The following is a 26,192-nucleotide window of genomic DNA, read 5'->3' as shown; positions in this document are numbered from 1 at the left end:
GACCACGTGACAGTGTCCATCCCAGGCAGGGTGGCTGAGGGATGAGTCTCCGAACTCCGGAGAATAGACTTAGGAACTGTTCTGTCCCAATGACCCCACGGGACCAGCTTAGAGTCTGTGATACAGAATTTTTCACAATCCCCACACACACAACAGAGTAAGAGTGCTGCTCCAAGGAGCCTGGAATCCTACTACAGAGGATTCTTCTCTTCCGGGTACAAAGAGACTGGCGCCCTCCAAGAGGGTGCACGGTGAAACACTGGTGGCCTCTGACCCCGACCCCGACCCTAGCGCACTAGCCTCCAGGTAGTTTAAGCCGTTTCCCGCACAATACGAACCCATGTCCGTTCTGTTACACAAATGTCCTCTTCCTCTCTCCCCTGTTGTACACCTAAACACTCCTGGGCGTCTGAATGGGGACTGGCTGCCAACCATGCTGCCCACCATTGTATGCCAACCATACAAGCACCATTCTCACCCCCACCAGGAAGGGGATCACCCAGGACATCACACGGGCCCTTTTTATTTCAAGAGACGCTAGAAACATGCAAGTGCTCACAGTGCTGAGAACGCCAGCTGCCCCTCACCCTCACAGCCAACTCAGCAACTTCTCACTTCATGCATCGGTGGGGCAGAAGCATCTCTGGGCTGCCTGAATCTGCATGTCTCTTACTATGGATAAGGGTGGTCATCGTCTCACGCTGAGATGCCATTGCTATTTGCTGTCCACGACCAAACTTCCCCAAGTGGGCGGAGAAAGGGCCCGAGGATCGGTGCCTACCGTGTGTACTCAGAGCCCACCACCCGGGCATACTCGGCCCCCACACCCAGGAGGTCGCAGGCCGACACGAGGTCCTTCTCAAGTGTGTGCAGTTGCTGAGAAAAGGAGAAAAGAGCAATGACCCTCACTTCCAAACCACCAGACTTACCATATCTGACCTGCTACCTTGCAAGCAAGTTACACAAAACCTCCCCACATCAGCAAAATTGCCTCAGTATCAGTTCTGAGCTAAATTAAGCATATTACCTCATCAACACTAATTGCTTTGGGTACAGAACTCCGCTTTGTCTACAGCTTAATGGTGCACAGAGCCAGCAGTAACACTAACAGGCACAGACCCCTGAGGGCTGTGCAAATATGTCTGTGTGCTTCGCAGGTCACCTTCAGGGGCCGGTCACTAGGGGAGTAGCCAGAGGAGCCTCAAACAAGAAGGGCCTCTTTCAGGGGTAAGTGTCTGTGGGAGTTTCAAACTCAGACTGAAAGGCAGGGACCCCTGTGGGGCCTCAGCTGAGAGCTTGGGCTCTGCTCACGGCACCCAGCTACTCTGTGACCTGAGGCAAGTGACTCACTACCTCGCCTGCTTCCTCCTCTGACGAAAGGCACAAAAGCACACGGGAGGATTCAAGGATGGCAGCGCACGTGTGGGGCGGGAGGGCGCCTGGAGAGACGGCAGCCGCTCAGGCTAGGCGAGCTCTCCTCAGCAGGGGAGCCTCTGAGCCAAACCCTCCTGGCATTAAGAGGCTCCCCCAGGGAGCAGGTGACACTGGCAGCCCAGGCCCCACTGTGTGCACAGGCAGGTGATGGGGCTTCATCACGGAGGGCAGGCGAGAAGTGGCTGGCAGGCAGGCTGTGTCAGGGTCAGAAGGGGCTAGGGGCTGGCCAGAGACAGGGCGGTATGGGCAGAGCCGGGATGGAGAGGCATCTCCAATGAGTCTACCTCGCCTGCAGGCTCCTCCACTGCGGCCCGGGAAGCCCAGCCCAGAGAGCCGCCCACCCAACTGGCACCCGTGCACCTGGTCAGGCCCACAGTACGCACAGCGAGCTGGAAGAGCAGGCGGCAGTGCCAGTACGGGGTCTGCTGGGAGATCTGGATGGCTTTCCGCAGCAGCGGCTTTGCTGCATCCACGGAATTCTGAAAGGAAACAGTCACGTTTAAGGAGGAAAAAGCAAGCTGGATTCCTTCTGCAGCAGCTGCGGACCCAGAAGGCCATTCCCAGACACACTTACCAAAGGATTTGCTTGATTTAAAAAGAAAAGATATTTTATTAGCCTCACCGGCTAGGAAGCTTTTCGCATTGATCTTAAAATAATTCCCAATTCAACTAAACTCAAAGTAGCTTTAGTTCAAATTCCTGAACAGTCAAATTGATAACAATTACCATCTTTTCTGAACTGTAACCAGAGAGAGAGGCCAGGGGCATGAAACAGGGGTCACTGCTCAAAGTGGAGAAAGGCAACTTTCAGTTACACTTGAGATCAGAAACCAGCCTCAGCTAAACTATGTGAACTTGTTCGGGAGTTAATCATCTTTAGCCCAGGAACAAGGCTGCTGTGCAACAGTCCTCCATAGAAAAAGACTCTGCTAGTCTTTGTCAGCAAGTGGTCATCCATGGCTGCCCTGTACCACATGTTCAGTTCAGTTCAGCCGCTCAGTCATCTCTGACTCTTTGTGACCCCATGGACTGCAGCACGCCAGGCCTCCCTGTCCATCACCAACTCCAGGTGTGGAAGACGGGAAAATTATGCAAAGTCTTAAAAGCCAGAAGGGAATCCACTCCTGTGACTCCCAATCTGCCACTGTGCCTTCACTATAGGGAAAGGGGGTTTGCTTTCAGAAGCCTTTATATGTTCTTACCTCTTGACAGTATAACTCGGACAGAAGACTTGCTGCTTCAAACTTAACATCTTCAAACTGTGTGATCTAGTGATGTCTCGTTAAGGAAGTAGAGACACTACAAAATGGTCAGTTTAAAAGGGCCACAGTTCAGCATTCTGACGCTGTAAAGGCTGGCTGGATGAGCACATCCCCGTCCGCTCTAAAACCGCAAGTTCACGTATTCCCCTAGTAATCCCTGAGCTTGCTGCTGGCTGGTGTGGAGCTAGACGCTGTGGCATGAAGAGGAGCAGAGCACCCAGGAAGAAGCTGCTGGTCTGAAGGGATGCTCCAGGGCATCTGTGGGGCAAAGCCCAAACCCAAAGTGTGCATTATAAGCAGAATTCAAGTTTATAACACATGTTTTTATTTAGAAGGAGCTTTCCTTAGAGGGAATAGTACCAAGGAAAGGATACTTGCTGTGATATCAACCACTGAAAGAGAAAGAAAAAAAGAGTTAATTCTCAAACAGTGAAGCAGCTTTGCAGTGCTTAACTGGGTCCACTTCGGGGTTCACACAGGTTGTCCTGTCACCAAAGGCTGCAGGTGTTCAGTTAAGTGGGAAGATGGCCTGCTCAGCTTGAGAAGTGGGCTTGCTTTTCCTCTAATCTAGCAACCGTGGTGTGTCTGGGGGAAAGGGAACATGTACGTGCTCCCCTACTGATGGGCTTCCTGTCTTGCCAGGCTCTGGAGTCAGAACTGGAGCTCCCTCTCAGGAGCACAGAAAGGCCACCACATGCTACTTACTGCGGTACACCCACAGCAAATCATGGCACAAGAAATCAATTTAATACAATTAGAGAGTAGTTCTGAGGGTTAGTCTTTCGTGGGGAAGGGACATATAAAACATGTTTGGAAATGAGCAAAGTTAGCCTCAGAGGGGAGGGAGGAGCACCACAGAAGGACGGGGGTGGGCAGCGATGATTCTGAGATCTGAGCTCACCACCTCTGCTCACGCGCATGCTGGTACGCGGTTCAGATAATGACAAGGTCCCACGTGGGGATAACTGTGCCCTGGAGTTTCACATTCCAGCAGGAAATGGTGCAGTCCCAGGGCAGTCCACCACACCACCACCATGACCATAGTCTCTCAACCATCTAAGACACAAGCACACACCTGACGCAGTTCCTGCTGATCCGCTCATCCTGCAAACATTCTAGGAGGAGGAGAAGAAAGAGGAGACAGAGGCTGAAGGCCCATGGATCTGTTGCCTGACAGGGAGAAAGGCTGGTGAGGCCAGGGGGGCAGCCCTGGGCTAGAGATGTTTCTGGGGCTGAGTGAGTAGTGGCCAGGGAAATCACCAAAGAGGCTGGGGATGACTTGGAGCTGGTCTGGAGACCAGCCCCTGAAAGACACAGGTGGGCCAGGAGGGGGAGCTAATAGGAGCGGGTGAGAGGGACAGAGGAACTTAGAACATTGGAGAGTCACTGGGCTCCTGTCTGTCTCTGTCTCCCATACTCTCTCTCTCTCTCACACACACACGTGCATATAGAGCCCAGGCAAAAGGCACTCTGCAACCAGACCAAGTGTCCCCTCCCAAGGCAACAAGGCCTGGAGGAGCTCAGGGTCCCCAGAGAGACATGGGCAGTGCCTGCTGCCATGAGTGTGGCCCCAGAGTGAGGCTCCTTGGTTGGAGGCCATCTACAGAGACAGTGAGGACAGGCTCAGCTCCAGCCACGTGTGTGATGTCACAAAACTGGTAAACACAGAAGTAGGGACTTCGTTCTACAGAAGCCACTCCTTCCCACTCAGCATTCAGCAAGAGATGCTCACTCCTGAAGGCCACCAATTGGGAGGGACAACTGGAGGAAACTGTGTGACTAAAAGCTGGGTTAGGGACATGCTAAGACCTGGTCCAACCTTGAGATTCTGAAGTTCCACGACTCAGTGTCCACATGTAAGACCTGTCTTGGGCAAGGCCTTCATGCTCAAGGGGAGCCCTTTAAAGAGTACACGGTGGGTACAAACACACACGGGAAGCACTTGCCTTTCACTTGGAGCTCGCGTGTGCTCTGAACAACCCAGACGGGTAGCCAAGGCGGAGTGGGTAAAGCCACCACGCACAGGAGTTTCCACGTACAATCTAGCCATACCTCAGAACCTGGCACAAAGCTGACCACACCTGAGTGTCACTGCCCCCCAAGAGAGATGAAGAGGGCAACAAGACGAGGTGACACTCTTCCAGTGGACTGAAGAAGCCTTCTTTTTGAGTCTGTGGCCCAGGGATGCTCTCCTCACCACACAAGTCCAGTTCAGTTCAGTCATTCAGTCGTGTCTGACTCTTTGCGGCCCCATGGACTGCAGCATGCCAGGCCTCCCTGTCCATAACCAACTCCTGGAGTTCACTCAAACTCATGTCCATTGAGTCGGTGATGCCATCCAACCATCTCATCCTTTGTCATCCCCTTCTCCTTCTGCCCTCAATCTTTCCCAGCATCAGGGTCTTTTCAAATGAGTCAACTCTTCGCATGAGGTGGCCAAAGTATTGGAGTTTGAGCCTCAGCATCAGTCCTTCCAACGAATATTCAGGACTGATTTCCTTGAGGATGGTCTGGTTGGATCTCCTTGCTGTCTAAGGGACTCTCTAGAGTATTCTCCAACACCACAGGTCAAAAGAATCAATTCTTTGGTGCTCAGCTTTCTTTATAGTTCAACTCTCACATCCATACATGACTACTGGAAAAACCATAGCTTTGACTAGACAGAACTTTGTCAGCAAAGTAATGTCTCTGCTTTTTAATATGCTGTCTAAGTTAATAGCTTTTCTTCCAAGGAGCAAGTGTCTTTTAATTTCATAGCTGTAGTCACCATATACAGTGATTTTGTATAAACCAAAATAAGTCTCTCACTGTTTCCCCATCTATTTGCCATGAAGTGACCGGACTGGATGCCATGATCTTAGTTTTTTGAATGTTGAGTTTTGAGCCAACTTTTTCACTTTCCTCTTTCTCTTTCATCAAGAGGCTCTTTAGTTCTTCTTCACTTTCTGCCATAATGGGTGGTGTCATCTGTGTATCTGAGGTTATTGATATTTCTCCCAGCAATCCTGATTCCAGATTGGGCTTCATCCAGCCCAGCATTTTGCATGATGTATTCTGCATGTAAGTTACATAAGCAGGGTGACAATACACAGCCTCGATGTACTCCTTTTCCCATTTGGAACCAGTCTATTCCATATCTGGTTCTAACTGTTGCTTCTTGACCCGCATACAGATTTCTCAGGAGGCAGGTAAGGTGGTCTGGTATTCCCATCTCTTTAAGAATTTTCCACAATTTGTTGTGATCCACACAAATGCTTTGGCATAGTCAACAAAGCAAAAGTAGACGTTTTCCTGCAACTCTCTTGCCTTTTCAACGATCTAACGGATGTTGGCAATTTGATCTCACTGCACAAGGCATACTCCAAATCCAGGTGAGGAAAGCCCACAAGAAACTACGTCCATGGTGGGCACACTGAGAAGGGACACAGCCAGAAGCCACCATGCCTGCTCCTCCAGTGTTTTGCCTGTGCTGCCGGGCCCAGGCCTACATGGGCCCATCAAATGTCTTCTCATGTAGAGCCTTTGTGTGGTCAGCGTCTATTCAGCAGACACTCAGGCTGGACTCCACTGACAGCTCTCTTCTCCGGCCGGATGTGTCTGTCAGGGATCAGTTTCTGTCTGTGCCAGTTCTCTCTTTTCTGACCTAAGGGTTGGAGAAAGAGCATCACACCCCTCTGGGGCCTTGAGTGGCCATCAGGAGAGCCAGGAAGTAAGATGTCCAAAGGCTTAAGACTCAAATCTTCTGGAAGGCCTTGTTTGTCAGCATAAGAGGATGTCAGGACCACTGCTCTAGGAGCCAGAGGATGAAGTTTGAGATGTGGACCCCCATGGGAGTCAGCAACACTCCAAGTCCTGGAGGAGATGGATCCTAGTGGTCCTTGGCATCCATTTCCCAGAGGCACAACCTGCCACTATTCTCCCATGCATGCAGTGTGGCCCTGTCCCACACACAGATGAGGGCCGCTATATAAAGCCCCATAATGTTCCTCCTCATGTGCCCCCAGTGCTAACGTAGGCTGGCACGTGGCAGGTTCTCAGGAAACATTTGTTGCACAAATGATGACTTTATCTAGCATCACCAGGAAATGAGGGTTTCCCACTGTACAAAAAGCCACAGAATTGAGGCTTACACTTTATAAACACAGAATTTCAAATACTAAATGGCATCAAGACATCTCAGCTTCAAACATCACTGCTTCTTGCTCAGGCATCACTGTCAGTGACACCTGGAGCTGTCCCCATGAGATGACCCATTCCTGAAGCTGTAGGACAGCTCCATGTCAAGGTGAGCCAGTCACTTCCGAAGGCTTGTCAGTCAGAAGTCAATCAACTCACTCTGCTTTTTTGTCTTTTTAAAACTTGCAACATACATTCATAATCAGAAACCTATAGACAAATATGTCCATCTCACAAACAAAAGTTTGTAGGATACCTTACCCAAGGTTGCTACCTCATCATATGTTTTACTTTGTAACATTAAAATATAGTTTTTATGTCTTCTCCCTTGTCATGGGAAAGCAGCCAAAGTTAAGAGCCCCTTTCACTGCCAGGCAGCTTGCAGGCGTGAGGCAGAGAGGTGAACGATCCTTCCAGAAGCCTCTGGGGTCACCTTAGGGTTCTCAGGGAAAGCAAGGGTCACCACAGGGCCAGCATGCACCCTGAGGGGTGGAAGGGCTGCGATCAGCACACCTCTCATTCCTTAGAACATTCACTTCAGAGTTGAGAGTGGGTTTTTTGTTTGTTGTTTTCTTTTACAATTTCTGAGCACCTAAGTTTATTAGAGGGGATTACACATGCAAATAACAGAATTTGGCCCCCCAAAATATGGAATGTTTCATGAATTTGTTTGTCATCCTTGCACAAGGGTCATGCTTATCTTCTCTGTATCATTCTAATTTTAGTACAGGTGCTGCTGAAGAGAGAACAAGGCTGTGAGTGTTTTAAGGCTTAAAGAATAGCAAGAAGAGATAAGAAAGCCTTCCTCAGCGACCAATGCAAAGAAATAGAGGAAAATAACAGAATGGGAAAGACTAGAGATCTCTTCAAGAAAATTAGAGATACCAAGGGAACATTTCATGCAAAGATGGGCTCGATAAAGGACAGAAATGGTATGGACCTAACAGAAGCAGAAGATATTAAGAAGAGGTGGCAAGAATACACAGAAGAACTGTACAAAAAAGAGCTTCACGACCCAGATAATCACGACGGTGTGATCACTGACCTAGAGCCAGACATCCTGGAATGTGAAGTCAAGTGGGCCTTAGAAAGCATCACTACAAACAAAGCTGGCGGAGGTGATGGAATTCCAGTTGAGCTATTTCAAATCCTGGAATATGATGCTGTGAAAGTGCTGCACTCAATATGCCAGCAAATTTGGAAAACTCAGCAGTGGCCACAGGACTGGAAGAGGTCAGTTTTCATTCCAATCCCAAAGAAAGCCAATGCCAAAGAATGCTCAAACTACCACACAATTGCACTCATCTCACATGCTAGTAAAGTAATGCTCAAAATTCTCCAAGCCAGGCTTCAGCAGTATATGAACCGTGAACTTCCTAATGTTCAAGCTGGTTTTAGAAAAGGCAGAGGAACCAGAGATCAAATTGCCAACATCCAGTGGATCATGGAAAAAGCAAGAGAGTTCCAGAAAAACATCTATTTCTGCTTTATTGACTATGCAAAAGCCTTTGACTGTGTGGAACACAATAAACTGTGGAAAATTCTGGAAGAGATGGGAATACCAGACCACCTGATCTGCCTCTTGAGAAACCTGTATGCAGGTCAGGAAGCAACAGTTAGAACTGGACATGGAACAACAGACTGGTTCCAAATAGGAAAAGGAGTACGTCAAGGCTGTATATTGTCACCCTGCTTATTTAACTTATATGCAGAGTACATCATGAGAAACGCTGGACTGGAAGAAGCACAAGCTGGAATCAAGATTGCCGGGAGAAATATCAATAACCTCAGATATGCAGATGACACCACCCTTATGGCAGAAAGTGAAAAGGAACTAAAAAGCCTCTTGATGAAAGTAAAAGTGGAGAGTGAAAAAGTTGGCTTAAAGCTCAACATTCAGAAAACGAAGATCATGGCATCTGGTCCCATCACTTCATGGGAAATAGATGGGGAAACAGAGGAAACAGTGTCAGACTTTATTTTTGGGGGCTCCAAAATCACTGCAGATGGTGACTGCAGCCATGAAATTAAAAGATGCTTACTCCTTGGAAGGAAAGTTATGACCAACCTAGATAGCATATTCAAAGGCAGAGACATTACTTTGCCAACAAAGGTCCGTCTAGTCAAGGCTATGGTTTTTCCTGTGGTCATGTATGGATGTGAGAGGGGACTGTGTAGAAGGCTGAGCGCCGAAGAATTGATGTTTTTGAACTGTGGTGTTGGAGAAGACTCTTGAGAGTCCCTTGGACTGCAAGGAGATCCAACCAGTCCATTCTGTAGGAGATCAGCCCTGGGATTTCTTTGGCGGGAATGATGCTGAAGCTGAAACTCCAGTACTTTGGCCACCTCATGCGAAGAGTTGACTCATTGGAAGACTCTGATGCTGGGAGGGATTGGGGGTAGGAGGAGAAGGGGACAACAGAGGATGAGATGGCTGGATGGCATCACTGACTCGATGGACGTGAGTCTGAGTGAACTCCAGGAGTTGGTGATGGACAGGGAGGCCTGGTGTACTGCGATTCATGGGGTCGCAAAGAGTCAGACACGACTGAGTGACTGAACTGAGCTGAACTGATACCAAATTTTTAATCACCAAAATGTGTAGAAAAAGTTATCAAATGCAGTTCCTCTGGGACGGGAGCACAGCGTTTAGGAGCCAGCCTGGCCTCGCAGCGTATGACCTTGGCTACAGGCAGCCCAGTCAGTACCGTCATCAGCAAGTTGGAAGCGGTCTCGACCTTGTGCGTTTGGTGAGGATCCAAAGAGACAGTGCTCCAAGAAGCATGATGTGGAAGGCACCAACAATGCTACAATTCCTAGGCAGGAACAAGAAGTAGAGGCCACTGGGGAAGCAGGGGTCAAGTTGCTAGAATCATGAAGTGATGGCTCCTAAATACATTTAACAGTCTAAAGTCAGAGGAGACCCAGAGAATGCGTGGAAAAAATGGAAATGCAAACAGCAACAGGCACAGATATTATTCTGTGGAAATGCTTAACACCAAGTTATACAAATGCAGCTTCTGCACCAGGCTCTGCTCCTGACTGATGTGGCATAGAATTTACCAGGACACGGTCATGATCCTAAAGCCGAGGTCGGCAACCTTTGGGATCTAATGCCTGATGAGCTGAGGCGGAGATAATGTAATAATAACACAAATGAAGTGCACAATAAGTGTAATGTGTTTGAATCATCCCCAAACCAGCCCCCTGTCCCACCCCAGTCCATGGAAAAACTGTCTTCCATGAAACCGGTTCCTGGTGCCAAAAAGGCTGAGGACCGCTGTCCTAAAGGATGAAAGATTTGCTTCAGCTGTGCCTGATGATGAAAGGCCCAGAAGTAAGCCCTTTAGGGCCTTCAGGGTAAAAAAGGAAGCTTTTAATCACTTGCCGGGAAGGTAGCTATAGACTTTCTGGCTAAACCTGGAAGCAGAATGAAGGAGTGTCTGACTGGCACAGTTTGGAGCAGCTTTCCAAGTCAAACAACCACTAAAAAGTAGCCCCACTGAAACTACACAGAGAAACCAAACCGGCATTAACACAGACACTGCAGTTAGAAAAGCACATCGTCCAGAGGATGACTGCCCGGATTACAGCAAACAACGGAAATCCATTCCAGAGAAGAGGCGTTTACTCCTCTGCGGCTTTCAAATCAGGGAAGTATAGGGATAATGACGTATGTTCCATGTCAAGAGATAAAAGTAATATAATCAAAAGCAAGAAAGTTAAGGGGGAAATAAACACACATTTAAATACAGAAATGTAGATTCTCAACTCCACAGTGGAAGCACAAATGACTGAAACAGAACTGTCTACAAATGGAGCTGTCTGCTTGAAAAACAGTGAATATGACAAGAGAAGACTGAAAATTCACAGAGGGAGAGGTGTGCAGCAAGAGGAAAGATAAGAAGGCAAAAATGAAATGAAAAAGCACAAAATCTGACAGAATCTGCAGAAATGACTTCGTAAATTATCTAGGTAAGAGATTTCTGGGTAAAGCAAAATCCCTTATAATCATGAACAATTTAGTGAAGTCCCAGGGGAGCCAGGAATTCTGTTGATACACCCACATCACTGCCATATCATAATCAAAAGGGAAGGCTCTCCGGTGAAGTGTCTTGTTGTGTACCCTAATAGTTACAGTCTGCTGAGCAGACCCAGGGACTGAGACAGCCAGCAGGTCATCCAAAGGCCTGTAGAGGCAGGTACCCCTGGGAACCAATGGCTGCAATTTGGATAAAGTTGCAAAGGATAGAGTGAAACACCCTCCATGCCTCAGAGCTCTTAACGAATGAACTGATGAAACATATGGGTGAGTTTATTACACATTCCTCTTGGAAAGCTTACAAACACAGTGGAGGAAACAGAAATAATAATCGAAACATATATACACACACACAAACAAGGTTAGTCTCTTATACAGAAAGCAAAAGATGATGAAAATAATAAGATAAGGAAGATATATGTGGTACCAAGTTTAGAGATCAATTAAAATTTTTACCTATAGTACACATATGATTCTTTACCTAGTAAAGAATGAAAAAGAAGAAAAAAAAGTTGACAGCTGCCTGATTTGGAAAAAATGCACAATTAAAAAGAATGAAGTTTAAAGAAAGCATGCTTGCACTGTGATACAAAGGGAGATCAGAAACAACCACAGAGGGCCTCCCTGATGGCTCCTTGTGAAGAATCTGCCTGTCAACGCAGGAGACATGGACTCGATCCCAGGTCTGGGACGATCCCATATGCCTCAGGCACAACTAAGCCCCTTTGCCACAACTATTGAGCCTGTGCTCGAGAGCCTGGGAACCTCAACTACTGAGCCCACACACCCTAGAGCCTGTGCTCCGCAAAAAGAGAGCCCACAGCAAAGAGAAGCCCACACACTGCAACTAGAGAGCAGCTCCCACTCTCTGCAACTAGAAAAAACGCCCACACAGCAATGAAGACCCAGCACAGCCAAAAATAAATAAATAAAACCGTAAAAAAAAAAAAACAACCACAGAAAGAGAATGGTACAGAGAATGGCATTTTACCTGAAACCTGGACAAGCTTTCAGCTGGGGATGCACCTGACAGAGAAAGGGATTTATTTCCAAGTATAATGACAGTGAGCTACAGAAGTTATATTGTGGCTCTGTGGAAGACCCCATAAGATTGAGGGTTCTATAAAATCAAGGGAAAACTCTCCACAAGGGGAAGAACTTAAATTACAGGTCCCAAAACCAAGCAGCTACAAAGAAGCAATCTAAGGCATGGTTCCTTCCCCTCAATAGCACTGAGTGGGCAAATATATGACAAGGATGATACATATAATAACTACGAACCACTGCGAGCAACAGGCTGAATGGAAAGAAGTAAAACTGTCACTGTTTGCACATGACATGATACAATATACAGAAAATCCCAGAGATGCCATCAAAAAATACTAGAATAAAGGAATTCAGTAAAGTTGCAGGGTACAAAATTAATATATAGAAATATATTGTGTTCCCATGCATTTAATAATGATCAGAAAAATAAATTAAGAACACAACAGAAGTAAAACTCTCACTATTTGCAGATGACATGATCCTCTACATAGAAAACCCTAAAGACTCCACCAGAAAATTACTAGGACTAATCAATGATTATAGTAAAGTTGCAGGATATAAAATCAACACACAGAAATCCCTTCATTCCTATACACTAATAATGAGAAAACAGAAAGAGAAATTAAGGAAACAATTCCATTCACCATTGCAATGGAAAGAATAAAATACTTAGGAATATATCTACCTAAAGAAACTAAATACCTATACATAGAAAACTATAAAACACTGGTGAAAGAATCAAAGAGGACACTAATAGATGGAGAAATATACCATGTTCATGGATTGGAAGAATCAATATAGTGAAAATGAGTATACTACCCAAAGCAATTTACAGATTCAATGCAATCCCTATCAAGCTACCAACGGTATTCTTCACAGAGCTAGAACAAATAATTTCACAATTTGTATGGAAATACAAAAAACCTCGAATAGCCAAAGCTATCTTGAGAAAGAAGAATGGAACTGGAGGAATCAACCTACCTGACTTCAGGCTCTACTACAAAGCCACAGTTATCAAGACAGTATGGTACTGGCACAAAGACAGAAATATAGATCAATGGAACAAAATAGAAAGCCCAGAGATAAATCCACACACCTATGGACACCTCATCTTTGACAAAGGAGGCAAGAATATACAATGGATTAAAGACAATCTCTTTAACAAGTGGTGCTGGGAAAACTGGTCAACCACTTGTAAAAGAATGAAACTAGAACACTTTCTAACACCATACACAAAAATAAACTCAAAATGGATTAAAGATCTCAACGTAAGACCAGAAACTATAAAACTCCTAGAGGAGAACATAGGCAAAACACTCTGCGACATACATCACAGCAGGATCCTCTATGACCCACCTCCCAGAATATTGGAAATAAAAGCAAAAATAAACAAATGGGACCTAATTAAACTTAAAAGCTTCTGCACAACAAAGGAAACTATTAGCAAGGTGAAAAGGCAGCCTTCAGAATGGGAGAAAATAATAGCAAATGAAGCAACTGACAAACAACTAATCTCAAAAATATACAAGCAACTCCTACAGCTCAACTCCAGAAAAATAAATGACCCAATCAAAAAATGGGCCAAAGAACTAAATAGACATTTCTCCAAAGAAGACATACAGATAGCCAACAAACACATGAAAAGATGCTCAACATCACTCATTATCAGAGAAATGCAAATCAAAACCACTATGAGGTACCATTTCACGCCAGTCAGAATGGCTGCAATCCAAAAGTCTACAAGCAATAAATGCTGGAGAGGGTGTGGAGAAAAGGGAACCCTCTTACACTGTTGGTGGGAACGCAAACTAGTACAGCCACTATGGAGAACAGTGTGGAGATTCCTTAAAAAACTGGAAATAGAACTGCCTTATGATCCAGCAATCCCACTGCTGGGCATACACACTGAGGAAACCAGAAGGGAAAGAGACACATGCACCCCAATGTTCATCACAGCACTGTTTATAATAGCCAGGACATGGAAGCAACCTAGATGTCCATCAGCAGACAAATGGATAAGAAAGCTGTGGTACATATACACAATGGAGTATTACTCAGCCATTAAAAAGAATACATTTGAATCAGTTCTAATGAGGTGGATGAAACTGGAGCCTATTATACAGAGTGAAGTAAGCCAGAAAGAAAAACACCAATACAGTATACTAACGCATATATATGGAATTTAGAAAGATAGTAACAATAACCCTGTGTACGAGACAGCAAAAGAGACACTGATGTATAGATCAGTCTTATGGACTCTGTGGGAGAGGGAGAGGGTGGGGAGATTTGGGAGAATGGCATTGAAACATATATAATATCATGTATGAAACGAGTTGCCAGTCCAGGTTCGATGCACGATACGGGATGCTTGAGGCTGGTGCACTGGGACGACCCAGAGGGAGGGTAGGGGAGGGAGGAGGGTTCAGGATGGGGGAACACAGGTATAACTGTGGCGGATTCATTTCGATATTTGGCAAAACTAATACAATATTGTAAAGTTTAAAAAATAAGATAAAATTAAAAAAAATTTTTTTTCTCACAAATTTAATTAACAAATTGAGCAAAAGTTATTATGAATCATTTTGCTTGACGTTTACAGAAATACAACTGGGAAGGCAGGAATGATCTGAATAAATAGCTAATCTTGGTTAAATATGAAAAAAAAAACCCACAATACCATTTACAGTTGTATCAAAAAGAATAAAATAGCTATGAATAAATCTAAATAAGGAAGTAAAAGACTTGCTCTTTGAAAACGCAAACATTCAATGAAAGAAATTGAAGACTACAGAAATGAATGGAAACTATACTGTGCTGGTGAACTGGGAAGACTGATATTCCTAAACGAGCATACGACCCAAGTCAATCTACAGATTCAATGCAATCCCTCTCAAAATACCAGCAGCATTTTTCACAGAACTACAACAAGTGATTCTAAAAACTGTATGGGACCTTCTCCAGTGGCTCAGAGGTAAAGGATGTGCCTGCCAATGCAGGAGACAAGGGTTCAATCTCTGGTCCACAAAGATCCCACATGCCTTGAAATAACTAAGCTCGTGTGCCACAACTATTGAGGCTGTGTTCTAGAGCGCGGAAGCTGCAACTATGGAGTTCACGTGCTGCAGCTACGGAAGCCTGCCTGCCTTACAGTCTGTGCTCTGCGACGAGAAGCCACCACAGTGAGAAGCCCATGGACCGCAACTAGAGAAGAGCAGCCCCATGTCTCCACAACTAGGGAAAAGCCCGCACGCACAGCAATGAGGATCCAGCTCAGCCAAAAATAATTTTTTTTTAATTGTATGAAAACACAAAGGACCCTGAAAAGCCAAAGTAATCTTGAGAGAACAACACAGCTGGAGGTATCATGCACCATGATTTCAAATTATACCACAAACCTACAGTAAAAATAGTATGGTATCCACACAAAAACAGATTCATAGGTCAATGGAAGAGAAGAGACAAGCCAGAATAAACCCACACTTACACAGCCAATTAATCTATGAGAAAAGAGGGCAGAATACAAATTGGCGAGAAAAGACAGTCTCTTCTATACATGGTGTTAAGAAAACTGGACAGCCATAAGAAAAAGAATTAAACTGGACTACTTTCTCACTCTACATAAAAAAATAAACTCAAAATGAATGAAAGACTTAAATTTAAGACCTGAAGCCATACAGTTCTAGAAGAAAACATAGGCAGTATACTCTCTGATATCAAAAACTTAGCAGTATTTTTTGGATGTTTCCTCAGGCAAGGGAAAAAAAAAGGAAAAAACAAACAAATGGGACCCAGTTAGTTGTTCAGTCGTGTCTGACTCTTTGCAACCCCATGGACTGCAGCACGCCAGGCTTCCCTGTCCATCACCAACTCCCGTCGACTGCTCAAACTCATGTCCATCAAATCAGTGATGCCATCCAACTATCTCATCTTCTGTCGTCCCCTTCTTCTTCTGCCTTCAACCTTTCCCATCATCAGGGTCTTTTCCAGTGAGTCAGTTCTTTGTATCAGGTGGCCAAAGTATTAGAGCTTCAGCATCAATCCTTCCAATGAATATTCTGGACTGATTTCCTTTAGGATTGCTGGCTGGATCTCCTTGCAGTCTAAGGGACTCTCAAGAGTCTTCTCCAACACCACAGTTCAAAAGCATCAATTCTTTGGTGCTCAGCTTTCTTCATAGTCCAACTCTCACATCCACACATGACTATCGGAAAAACCATAGCTTTGACTAGATGGACCTTTGTTGGCAAAGTAATCTCTCTGCTTTTTAATATGCTGTCTAGATTGGTCATAGCTTTTCTTCCAAGGAGCAAGCATCTTTTAATTTCATGGCTGTAGTTACCATCTGCAATGATTTTGGAGCCCCCCAAAATGAAGTCACTCACTGTTTCCACTGTTTCCCCATCTATTTGCCATGAAGTGATTGAACTGGATGCCATGATCTTAGTTTTTTGAATGCTGAGTTTTGAGCCAACTTTTTCACTTCCCTCTTTCGCTTTCATCAACAGGCTCTTTAGTTCTTCGCTTTCTGCCACAAGGGTGGTGTCATCTGCCTATCTGAGATTATTGATATTTCTCCTGGCAATCCTGATTCCAGCTTGGGCTTCATCCAGCCCGGCATTTTGCATGATGTACTCTGCATGTAAGTTAAATAAGCAGGGTGACAATACACAGCCTTGACGTACTCCTTTCCCCATTTGGAACCAGTCTATTCCATATCCGGTTCTAACTGTTGCTTCTTGACCTGCATACAGATTTCTCAGGAGGCAGGTCAGGTGGTCTGGTATTCCCACCTCTAAGAATTTTTTCACAGTTTGTGGAACTACACCAAACTAAAAAGCTATTTTTACATAGCAAAGGAAAATATTAACAAAACAAAAAGGCACCTTCCTGAATGGGAGAAGATACAGTTGTCCTCAGGGGATTGATTCCAGGAGTCCTTGAGGATATCAAAATCCATAGATCCTCAAGCCCTTATATATTTTTATTTTTTAAGTGAAGTAGAGTTGATTTACAATGTTGTGCTAGTTTCTGGTACACATCAAAATGATTCGGCTTAACATATAGTTTTTTTCATATTCTTTTCCATTATGGCTTATTACAAGACATTGAATATAGCTTCCTGTGCTATACAGTAGGGACGTGTTGGTTATCTATTTCATATATAGTACTTTGTATCTGATAATCCCAAACTCCTAATTTATCTTTCTCCTCCCCCTATCCCTCCTTGGTAACTGTAACATTGTTTTCTATGTCTGTGAGTCTGTTTCTATTTGAAAAAAGTTCATTTGTATCGTATTTTTGTTCCCAGGTAGAAGTGATCTCACATGATATTTGTCTTTGCCTGACTTACTTCACTACTTAGTATGACTGTGATAATCTCTAGGTCTAGCCATATTGCTGCAAATGGTATGATTTCGTTCTTTTTTATGGCTGACTGATATTCTACTATATATACATATACTACATCTTCTTCATCCATTCATCTATCAATGGACATTTAGGATGCTTCCATGTCTTGGCTATTATAAATAGTGCTGCTATGAACATTCTGGCACATGTATTTTTTTGAATGAGTTTTTATCTTTTCCAGATATATGCCCAAGAGTGGGACTTCTGGAGCATATGACAACTCGATTTTAAGGAACCTCCATACTGCTCCCCACAGTGGCTGCACCAATTACATTCCCAGCAGGATTACAACGTAGCAGAATTTCCTTTTCTTAACACATTCCTTAGCATTTATTCATAGACTTTAAAAAAAATTATTCATAGATTTTTTTGATGATTGTCTTTCTGACTGATGTGAGGTGATACCTCAGTGAAGTTTTGATTTGCATTTCTCTAATAACTAGCAATTTTGAGCAACTTCCCATGTGCCTAGAAGCCATCTGTGTATCTTCTTTGGAGAAATGTCTAGATTCAAGCTCCTTATATGAAATGGCATATTCAGTTCAGTTCGTTCAGGAGCTCAGTTGTGTCCGACTCTGCGACTCCATGAATTACAGCACGCCAGGCCTCCCTGTTCATCACCAACTCCCGGAGTTCACCCAGACTCACGTCCATCAAGTCGATGATGGCCATCCAGCCATCTCATCCTCTGCCGTCCCCTTCTCCTCCTGCCCCCACCCCTCCCAGCATCAGAGTCTTTTCCAATGAGTCAACTCTTCGCATGAGGTGGCCAAAGTACTGGGGTTTCAGCTTCAGCATCATTCCTTCCAAAGAAATCCCAGGGCTGATCTCCTTTAGGATGAACTGGTTGGATCTCCTTGCAGTCCAAGGGACTCTCAACAGTCTTCTCCAACACCACAGTTCAAAAGCACCAATTTTTCGGCACTCAGCTTTCTTCACAGTCCAACTCTCACATCCATACATGACTACTGGAAAAACCATAGCCTTGACTAGACAGACCTTTGTTGACAAAGTAATGTGTCTGCTTTTTAATATGCTATCTAGGTTGGTCATAACTTTCCTTCCAAGGAGTAAGCATCTGGTTGGTGCAAAAGTAATGATACTTTTGCATTGCTGAAATTTGCCATTTGATATTGGAATATATTCTAAATAAATGTACTTATGTTATACATCATTTTAATGCACATTCTTGCTTTTTTTTTTTTTGCTAACAACATTACTTGTTTATTTTTTATCTATTTTAGACGATGTAAATGGTTGACAAAAAGCAATTTGAAGCAATTTTCTTATCTGAGTTCAAAATAGGTAGTAAGGCAGTGGAGACAACTTGCAACATCAACAATGCATTTGGCCTGCTGCTGCTGCTAAGTCACTTCAGTTGTGTCCAACTCTGTGCGACCCCATAGATGGCACCCCACCAGGCTCCCCCGTCCCTGGGATTCTCCAGGCAAGAACACTGGAGTGGGTCGCCATTTCCTTCTCCAATGCATGAAAGTGAAAAGTCAAAGTGAAGTCGCTCAGTCGTGTCCGACTCTTAGCGACCCCATGGACTATAGCCCACCAGGCTCCGACATCCATGGGATTTTCCAGGCAAGAGTACTGGAGTGGGGTGCCATTGCCTTCTCCGGCACTTGGCCTAGGAACTACTAATGAATGTACAGTACAGGAAGTTTTGCAAAGGAGATAAGAGCCTTAAAGACGAGAAGAGTAGTGGCTAGCCATCGGAAGTTGATGACAATTGAGAGCCATCATCAAAGCCGATCCTCTTACAACTATACAAGAACTCAACGTCAACCATTCTGTGGTCATTTGGTATTTGAAGCAAATTGGAAAGGTGAAAAAACTCAGTAAATGAATGTCTCATGAGCTGACCAGAAATTAAAAAAACACTCATTATGAAGTGTCATCTTCTCTTATTCTATGCAACAACAAACCATTTCTCAATTGGACTGTGACATGTGACGAAAAGTGGATTGTATACAACAACCAGCAGTGACAAGCTCAGTGGCTAGACTAAGAAGTACTTCCCAAAGCCAAACTTGCACCAAAAAAAGGTCATGGGTCACTGTTTTGGTGGTCTGCTGCCTGTCTGATCCTCTACAGCTTCACAGATCTCACCGAAACCATTACATCTCTGAGAAGTATGCTCAGCCAATTGATGAGATGCACTGAAAACTGCAGCTGGCATTGGTCAACACAAAGGGTTTCTATCTTCTATCAAAAAAAGATAGGTCAACAGAAATTCTCCTCCACGACAACCACCCAACTGCATGCTGTACAACCAATGCTTCAAACACTCAGCAAACTGGGCTATGAAGTTTTGCTGCATCCACCATATTCACCATTTTCAACTGACTACTTCTTCAAGCATCTCAACAACTTTTTAGAGGGAAAATGCTTCCATAACCAGGAGGAGGCAGAAAATGTTTTTCAAGAGTTTGTCAAATCTCGAAGCATGGATTTTTATACTATAGGAATAAACAAACTGATTTTTTGTTGGCAAAAATGTGTTGATTGCAGTGGTTTCTATTTTGATTAATAAAAATGTGTTTGAGCCTAGATATAATGATTTAAAATTCACAATCCAAAACCATAATTACATTTGCATCAACCTAATTCACACAATGAATATAATCAGCCCCTATATCCTTGGTTGGTTGAATCTGAGGATGTGAAACCCGCTGATATAGAAGGTCAACTGTATTTGCAAATGATATATCCAGTAAGAGGTTAATATCCAAAATATACAAAAAACCTCTTACAATTGAACATCAAAAAAACAAACAATCCAATTAAAAAATGGATGAAGGACCTAAAAAGACATTTTCCCAAAGAATACATACAGGTGGCCATGAAAAGATGAATAGACACATGAAAAGACAGTAATTATCAGGGAAATGCAAATCAAAAATCATAGTGAGATACCACCTCACACCTGTCAGAATGGCTAACATCAAAAAGACAACAAATAACAAGTGCTGGTCAGAATGTGGAGAAAAGGGGACCCTTGGGCACTGTTGGTAGGACTGTTAATTCGTGCAGCCACTATGGAAAACAGTATGGAAGTTCCTAAAAAAAATAAAAAATAGAATTACCACAGGATTCAGCAATTTTACTTTTTGGGTATTTACCTGATAAAAACAAAAACATTCAAAAATAAACATGCACACCATTGTTCACTGCAACATTATTTATTAATGTAATAGGTAAGATACGGAAGCAACCTAAGTGTCCACTGACGGATAAAAACATGAGGTATACACATACAAGGTAATATTGGGGGCTTCCCTGGTGGCTCAGACAGTAAAAATCTGCCTGCAATGCAAGAGACTTAGGTTCAATGCCTGGGTTAGGAAGATCCCCTGGAGAAGGGAATGGCTACCATACAAGGTAATATTAATCAGCCATTAACATAATGAAATCTTGGATTTCCCTGGTGGTCCAGTGGCTATGAATCCGTCTGCCAATGCAAGGGACATGGGTTCAATCCCTGGTCTGTGAAGATTCCACATGCCATGGGCAACTAAGCCCATGCGCCACAACTGCTGAGCCCATGTGCCACAAATGAAGCTTGCGTGTCTTAGAGCCCATGTTCTGCAACAAGAGAAGTCACAGCAAATAGAAGCCCATGCACCACAGCTAAGGAGTAGCCCCTGCTTGCTACAACTAGAGAAAGCCTGCTCACAGCAACAAAGACCCAGCACAGACAATAAATAAAGAATTTTTTTAAAGGTCCACATCAAATAAAAAAAACCTTTAAAAGAAAATATGAAATCTTGCCACTTGTGACAACATAAATGGATTTAGAAAGTATTATGCTAAGTCAAATAAGCCAGACAAAGAAAACTAAATACTGCATGATCTCATTTATACGTGGAATCTAAAAAACAAAATGAAAACATACTAGTATATACAGAGAATAAACAACGGTTGCCAGATGGGCACAACAGGTGGTAGTGGTTAGGAAGTACAAACCTCCAGTTATGAAACAAGCAACCCAATGGAGATGTAATACACAGCATAAAGAATATGGTCCATATAACACTGTAATAACTGTATGAGGTCAGATGGTTCCTAAACTTATTAGGGTGATCATTCCACAATGCATGCAAATGTCAAAGCTCTACATAATATACCTGAAACCAACACAATACAGTAAGCCGCCTTCAAACAAAATCTTCAAGTTGCGACCTTCCAAAGATGTGATTGAGTGTTTATGTGTCCACTCTCAGAAGCTAGTTCACCTGTCTGGCGTACTCTATCATGTGAGTACACCCTCTACAAGTGGTTGCACTTCTGTGCACTTTACTGTACAGTAGTGTCTAGAATACAGTATCTTTATTTCAAGTCCAGGATGTTCAGAAGCAAGTATAAAAGCAGGGGTGATGCAGGTGGTACTGCTACCAGTCCCTGAATGCCATCTGTTGTATTGGGCTACTCTACTTTTCAAGGTACTGTACCATAAGATTAAAACTATTTTCTTCTGTGTCTGTTTATGTATTGTTTTATAGTATTTGTACAGTATTTGTTTTAAAGTATTATAAACCTGTTAGTACAGTACTATACAGTCGATTGTGTTAATTGGGTGCCCAGGCTAACTTTGTTGGACTAAGAATAAATTGGACTTGCGAATGTGCTCTTAGAATGGAACTCGTTTGTATGTAGGGGACTCACTGTATTGTTATGTCAACTACATTTCAACTGGGAATTCCTCGGTGCTTTCACTGAGCTGTGGTCTGGGTTCAATCCCCTGTTGGGAAACTAAGATCCTACAAGCCGCACAGCACGGCTAAACAAATTTTAAAAACCCCATAATATGTCAATTAAAAAAAGAAAGGAAAAAAAACCCAGGCTGAATGGCCTGGAGACCAGAGAAAGGAAGTGGCAGGATTTGTTGTTAACTGAGAGAAGGGACAGCTTTATAACTAGCATACCTATTGAAGGGCCTGGGCTGCCAGGCCTGGGCAGTCACAGCCTCCACCCCTCATACACCCAACGAAGCCTGACACTTCATTTGCTCTCAGCCTCATCGCTGTCTCCGAGAAACCCTGGTATCAACTAGTCACCAACAACTGGGGTACTTCTAGGGATTGACATGAAACCTGGAGCAGTTCTCAAGGCTTGCCTCCTCCACCTCATTCAGGCCTCTGTTCAAACGTCACTCCCACAAATAGAGACTCCCTGATTACCTCTGCCAAAAATAGCTCCCTGTCAACTCCAACCTTCACCCTGGTCCACACGTTTAATGGTTCTTCGATCACTGCCTAATCTTTTACGACATATTCATTGTTTGTCTCCCTCACAAAAACACAAGCTTATGCGGGCAGGGACTGTTTTATTAGTCACTGCTGATCCCTGGCACCTAGAACAGGGCTTGCTACCCAGTGTGAGCTGATTAAGTATCTGCTGAATGAACGGAAGAAACAAACTTCACAAAAATGATGACTCAATGTCTTGGCATCCACCCTGGTGGTCTTGAGCCTACCTGTGAGACCAGTTTTATTAATAACTTGCTGTGTGGCTTTGGGCAAATCACTTCACCTCTCAGGGCCCATACTGCCTCACTCCTTAAACAAGGAAGTGGATCAAGCAAAGACAAAAGCCCCTTCCAACTCTACAGTCTGCAAAACACAGATCTGATTATCCTCCACAAGGCAACTTGTTACTAGCCACAGGTGAATTCAGATTTACCTCGGATCAAGACATTTTTTACATGATCGTTGATTCTACTCAAGAAGTCTCTCCTCTAAGCTGAATAAGGCTGAGTAAATGGCAAATGGAAACACCGTCTGTCAGGAGCACAGTGTTGCTCTGAAAGGAACAACTCCACAGCCCCAGAGGGCAGAGGGACGGCCACTTTCCCACATTCTTCGGGGGTACCAAGACCCCACAAGGCATCGTGGGAAGATGGGGCCTGCCCTCTGAAGGGGACGGACCATTGGATAGTGGGAGGAAGAGAAGTCACAGGTGGTTGTGAAGAAAGCAGGAGTCCTGTGCCCTGGAATCCAGACCCCGCAATCCTCAGCTCTGCTTTTTTCAAGACGTCAAACCGTCTCTAGAGTCTGCCTCCCGCCTATGACTCCCCTCATCACTGATGGGGTCACAGTATCTTTAGTCTGGAAGTCCTTCTCAGACTTCCATGCCCTGGGAGAGACCTTCCTAGACTTCCTCGGAAGCCAAATTTCAGATTCTCAAAGGATGCCTGGACCAAAGGGATTACTTGGACCCTCCCCTATCCCGAGTCCTAGGCCTCTGGCTGTCACCAGAGATACCAAGTAAGGTACGTGGCGAGGCCCTCGGATCCTCTGAGAGGCTAACAGCATTGGGGGTCTCGCTGCTCGTGCGGAAGTCACGCCCCAGGTTCCAGAGGAGCGGCCCGGCGGCAGCCCTAGTCCGCCAGGGTCGCGGCCCGTCATCTCAAGCCCGGAAAGGAACCCGCGCCTCCTCCCTCGCGGCCCAGCCCACGCTCACCGCCTTCTCCAGGTGGCTGCGCGCCTGCTCGCTGTTCTTGGTGTGGTGGTAGAGCACCGAGCCGAGCTGCAGATGTGTTCGGGCCTCAATGCGCTGAGGCGGCTTGAAGGGGAACACGGCCTGCAAGCAGTGCACGCACAGGCGGATCTTGGGCGGGCTGGAAGTGCGGAAGTGCTCGGCAAAGCCCAAGAGCGCCAGGTACCACGACTCAGCCGCCTCGGCCTGCGCTGCTTGGGCCGCCGCAGCCTGAGCCGCCGCCGCAGCCTGAGCCGCCATTTTAGCCTCCACAACAACAAGCCGCCGCCACAGGGAGGCGGAAACAGGCGCGTGGGGCGGGGCCGGAGCTCCTCGCCTTTCTCGCGAGAGCTGCTGCACAAAGCATCCTGGAGTATGTAGTTTGTGTTTGAAGTGGCGGCGGCTCCAGGAAGGTCTGAGAAAAGGCGACATTCTCTGGTCCGCGTAACTGAGACGAGAGATTGCCGATTGGCTGAGGTTTGCGTTCCTGGGGGGAAGACCCCAGATGTCCAAGCAATGGTAGGTGTTGGCTTGCCGAGGCGGACTACATCTCCCATCAGGCCACGCGCACTATAACAGGCCCCCCCCCCCCCCCCCCCAACTCCGGTGGCGCCGGAGCATTGTGGGATTGGATGAGTCTCAAGATGGACAACCGGGATGTTGCAGGTAACAGCCCCCGCCTACCCTCGAGCGTCCGCCTGGGTCCTCAGGCTACGCGTCTTTGCTTCGCCATCCCGTCGGGCCTACCTCAACCCGTTGGCGCTTAGCCTCAGCCTCCGGGCGTCTGGAAGAGGCGGCTTTTGCACCACCCCAGTCTCCTGGGACCCCCCGCGAGACCCGGTTATCCTCCCCGCCCCCACCGCTGGTTTGGTGAGGACGCCAGGCTTTCCTCAGAGGCCGCCGCGGTTATCTGCCCTGCGCCTGCTTTCCGAGCTGACCGCCTTAAGGGCTGCTCCAAGCTCCGCTCCCCGAGCCAGCGGCAACCTTCCGGTCTTCTGCGCCCCTCTTTTCTACTAAGCTCCTTCCTCGCCTCTATCCCACTTTCTGGAAAAGCTGCTTTTCCGAACTGCACTCTGACTCCCTGTACACATTTTCCTGAGTCTTTAGAGCCCCCTTTTACCATAAACCTTGCCCCTCCCTCTCTCCCAGTTCTAGCGCCCCCAGACTGGGATACATTCAACAAACATACTTTATGTGCTAGGCACAGTGTTAGTTGCTGAGGATGCAGTGGTATCCAAAATGGGGACGTGTCGTACTGAAGGTTACTTTTACCGAGGCATCGTACAATGCACAAGGAGGAAATATTTACAGAGCGTTATAGTCACTTGAGAGAGTGGAAATGCAGGCTGCTGAGATTGAGTGGTCAAGGAAGGCCTTTTTGAGCAGAAGACATTTGAGATGAGAAGGTGCCAACTATTGGACGGCAGAGCCTTCCAGGGAGAGAGGAACAGCAACTGTAAAGGCCTTGAGGGTTTGTTATTTTGAGGAATATCAGGGATGACCTGGAAGTGGGAAGGGAGTTATCTCTGGCAGGGTCTTCAAAATCAGCTTTCAGAGTTTGGGTTTTATTTTGAGCCCCACGGGGAACCTTCGAGGTGGCTTTTCTATCTCCACAACTGCCACCCTTGTCTGAAGACACCATCATCTTTTGCTTACAACCAGTAAGCCTCCTGGTTGTTTGCTTACTCTGTCCAATCAGTAGCTGGAATGATCTTACAAATGAAAGTACCAATTGGATCTTATCAGCTTAATACTCTTATCAGCTTAATACTCCCCTGTGGCTTCTTAAAGCCCTTTAAGTAAAACTCAGACTTCTTATCTTCTCCCACCAGTCCCTGCGAGGCCCACCCCTGGAACTGTCCATTCTGACCACATTGGACCCTTGCTAGTCCCTTGGGCTTTTACCTCTGCTTCTTGCTCTGCCCAGATCAGTCCCCATGTGGCTTTTCAGGAAGCCAGCTCTTTATCTTTCTGGTTTTAGCTTAAATGTCCCCTCTTCTAAGGGCTGTTTTCTGGCTGCCTTAGCTCTGTAGGTGTTCCTCTGTTATTCCTTCTCACCATTTTTTGTTTGTTTCCATCAGAGAGCTCTTAGGATTTTGCAGCTACTTTCTTGTTATAAGTCTGTTGTATCCTCAGCCAGAGGTGAATCACACATGAGCAGAGCTCCATCTGTCTTGTTTAGCACCAAGTACAGCAGCCAGTGCATAACTCAGTAAATGCTTGCTAAATCAACGAACAGATGTGTGACTGTGAATGAATGTCAGTCTGAATGCCCGTTGCTGCAGGCAGCAGCACCTGGGCCGCACCATGTAGCAGCTGCTGGGCGTGTTTGTGAA

General features: G+C 45.4%; 2 protein-coding genes and 1 non-coding gene across 5 annotated transcripts in view; 1 reads left to right on the top strand and 2 right to left on the bottom strand.

Moving 5' to 3' along the window:
- The window catches only part of MAU2 (MAU2 sister chromatid cohesion factor), a 39,034-nt gene extending 14,884 nt beyond the window's left edge, over positions 1-24,150 (bottom strand). Inside the window, exons 1-5 of one of the 2 annotated variants that reach the window (XM_027548393.1) lie at positions 23,842-24,150; positions 3,071-3,088; positions 2,637-2,702; positions 1,818-1,913; positions 782-876 (exon numbers count right to left, since the gene is read on the bottom strand). In XM_027548393.1, coding sequence (XP_027404194.1) covers positions 782-876; positions 1,818-1,913; positions 2,637-2,702; positions 3,071-3,088; positions 23,842-24,117 — 551 coding nt within the window. In that variant the 5' untranslated portion in view covers positions 24,118-24,150. The remainder of the gene's footprint in view (positions 1-781; positions 877-1,817; positions 1,914-2,636; positions 2,703-3,070; positions 3,089-23,841) is intronic. The other variant, XM_027548394.1, reaches the window with a different exon arrangement.
- LOC113896792 lies at positions 7,515-7,621 on the bottom strand. The gene has a single exon (XR_003512149.1). It is a non-coding gene; the product is annotated as a U6 spliceosomal RNA (small nuclear RNA).
- Positions 24,151-24,420: 270 nt separating the features above from the next.
- Positions 24,421-26,192, top strand: part of SUGP1 (SURP and G-patch domain containing 1) — a 32,481-nt gene continuing 30,709 nt past the window's right edge. Inside the window, exon 1 of one of the 2 annotated variants that reach the window (XM_027548396.1) lies at positions 24,421-24,522. In XM_027548396.1, coding sequence (XP_027404197.1) covers positions 24,489-24,522 — 34 coding nt within the window. In that variant the 5' untranslated portion in view covers positions 24,421-24,488. Of the gene's footprint in view, positions 24,523-24,612; positions 24,727-26,192 lie in introns of those variants that run through there. The other variant, XM_027548395.1, reaches the window with a different exon arrangement.

The sequence above is a fragment of the Bos indicus x Bos taurus genome, chromosome 7 (genome assembly GCF_003369695.1).
Source record: "Bos indicus x Bos taurus breed Angus x Brahman F1 hybrid chromosome 7, Bos_hybrid_MaternalHap_v2.0, whole genome shotgun sequence".
NCBI lineage: Eukaryota > Metazoa > Chordata > Mammalia > Artiodactyla > Bovidae > Bos > Bos indicus x Bos taurus.
This window is presented reverse-complemented; position numbering and strand designations above follow the sequence as displayed.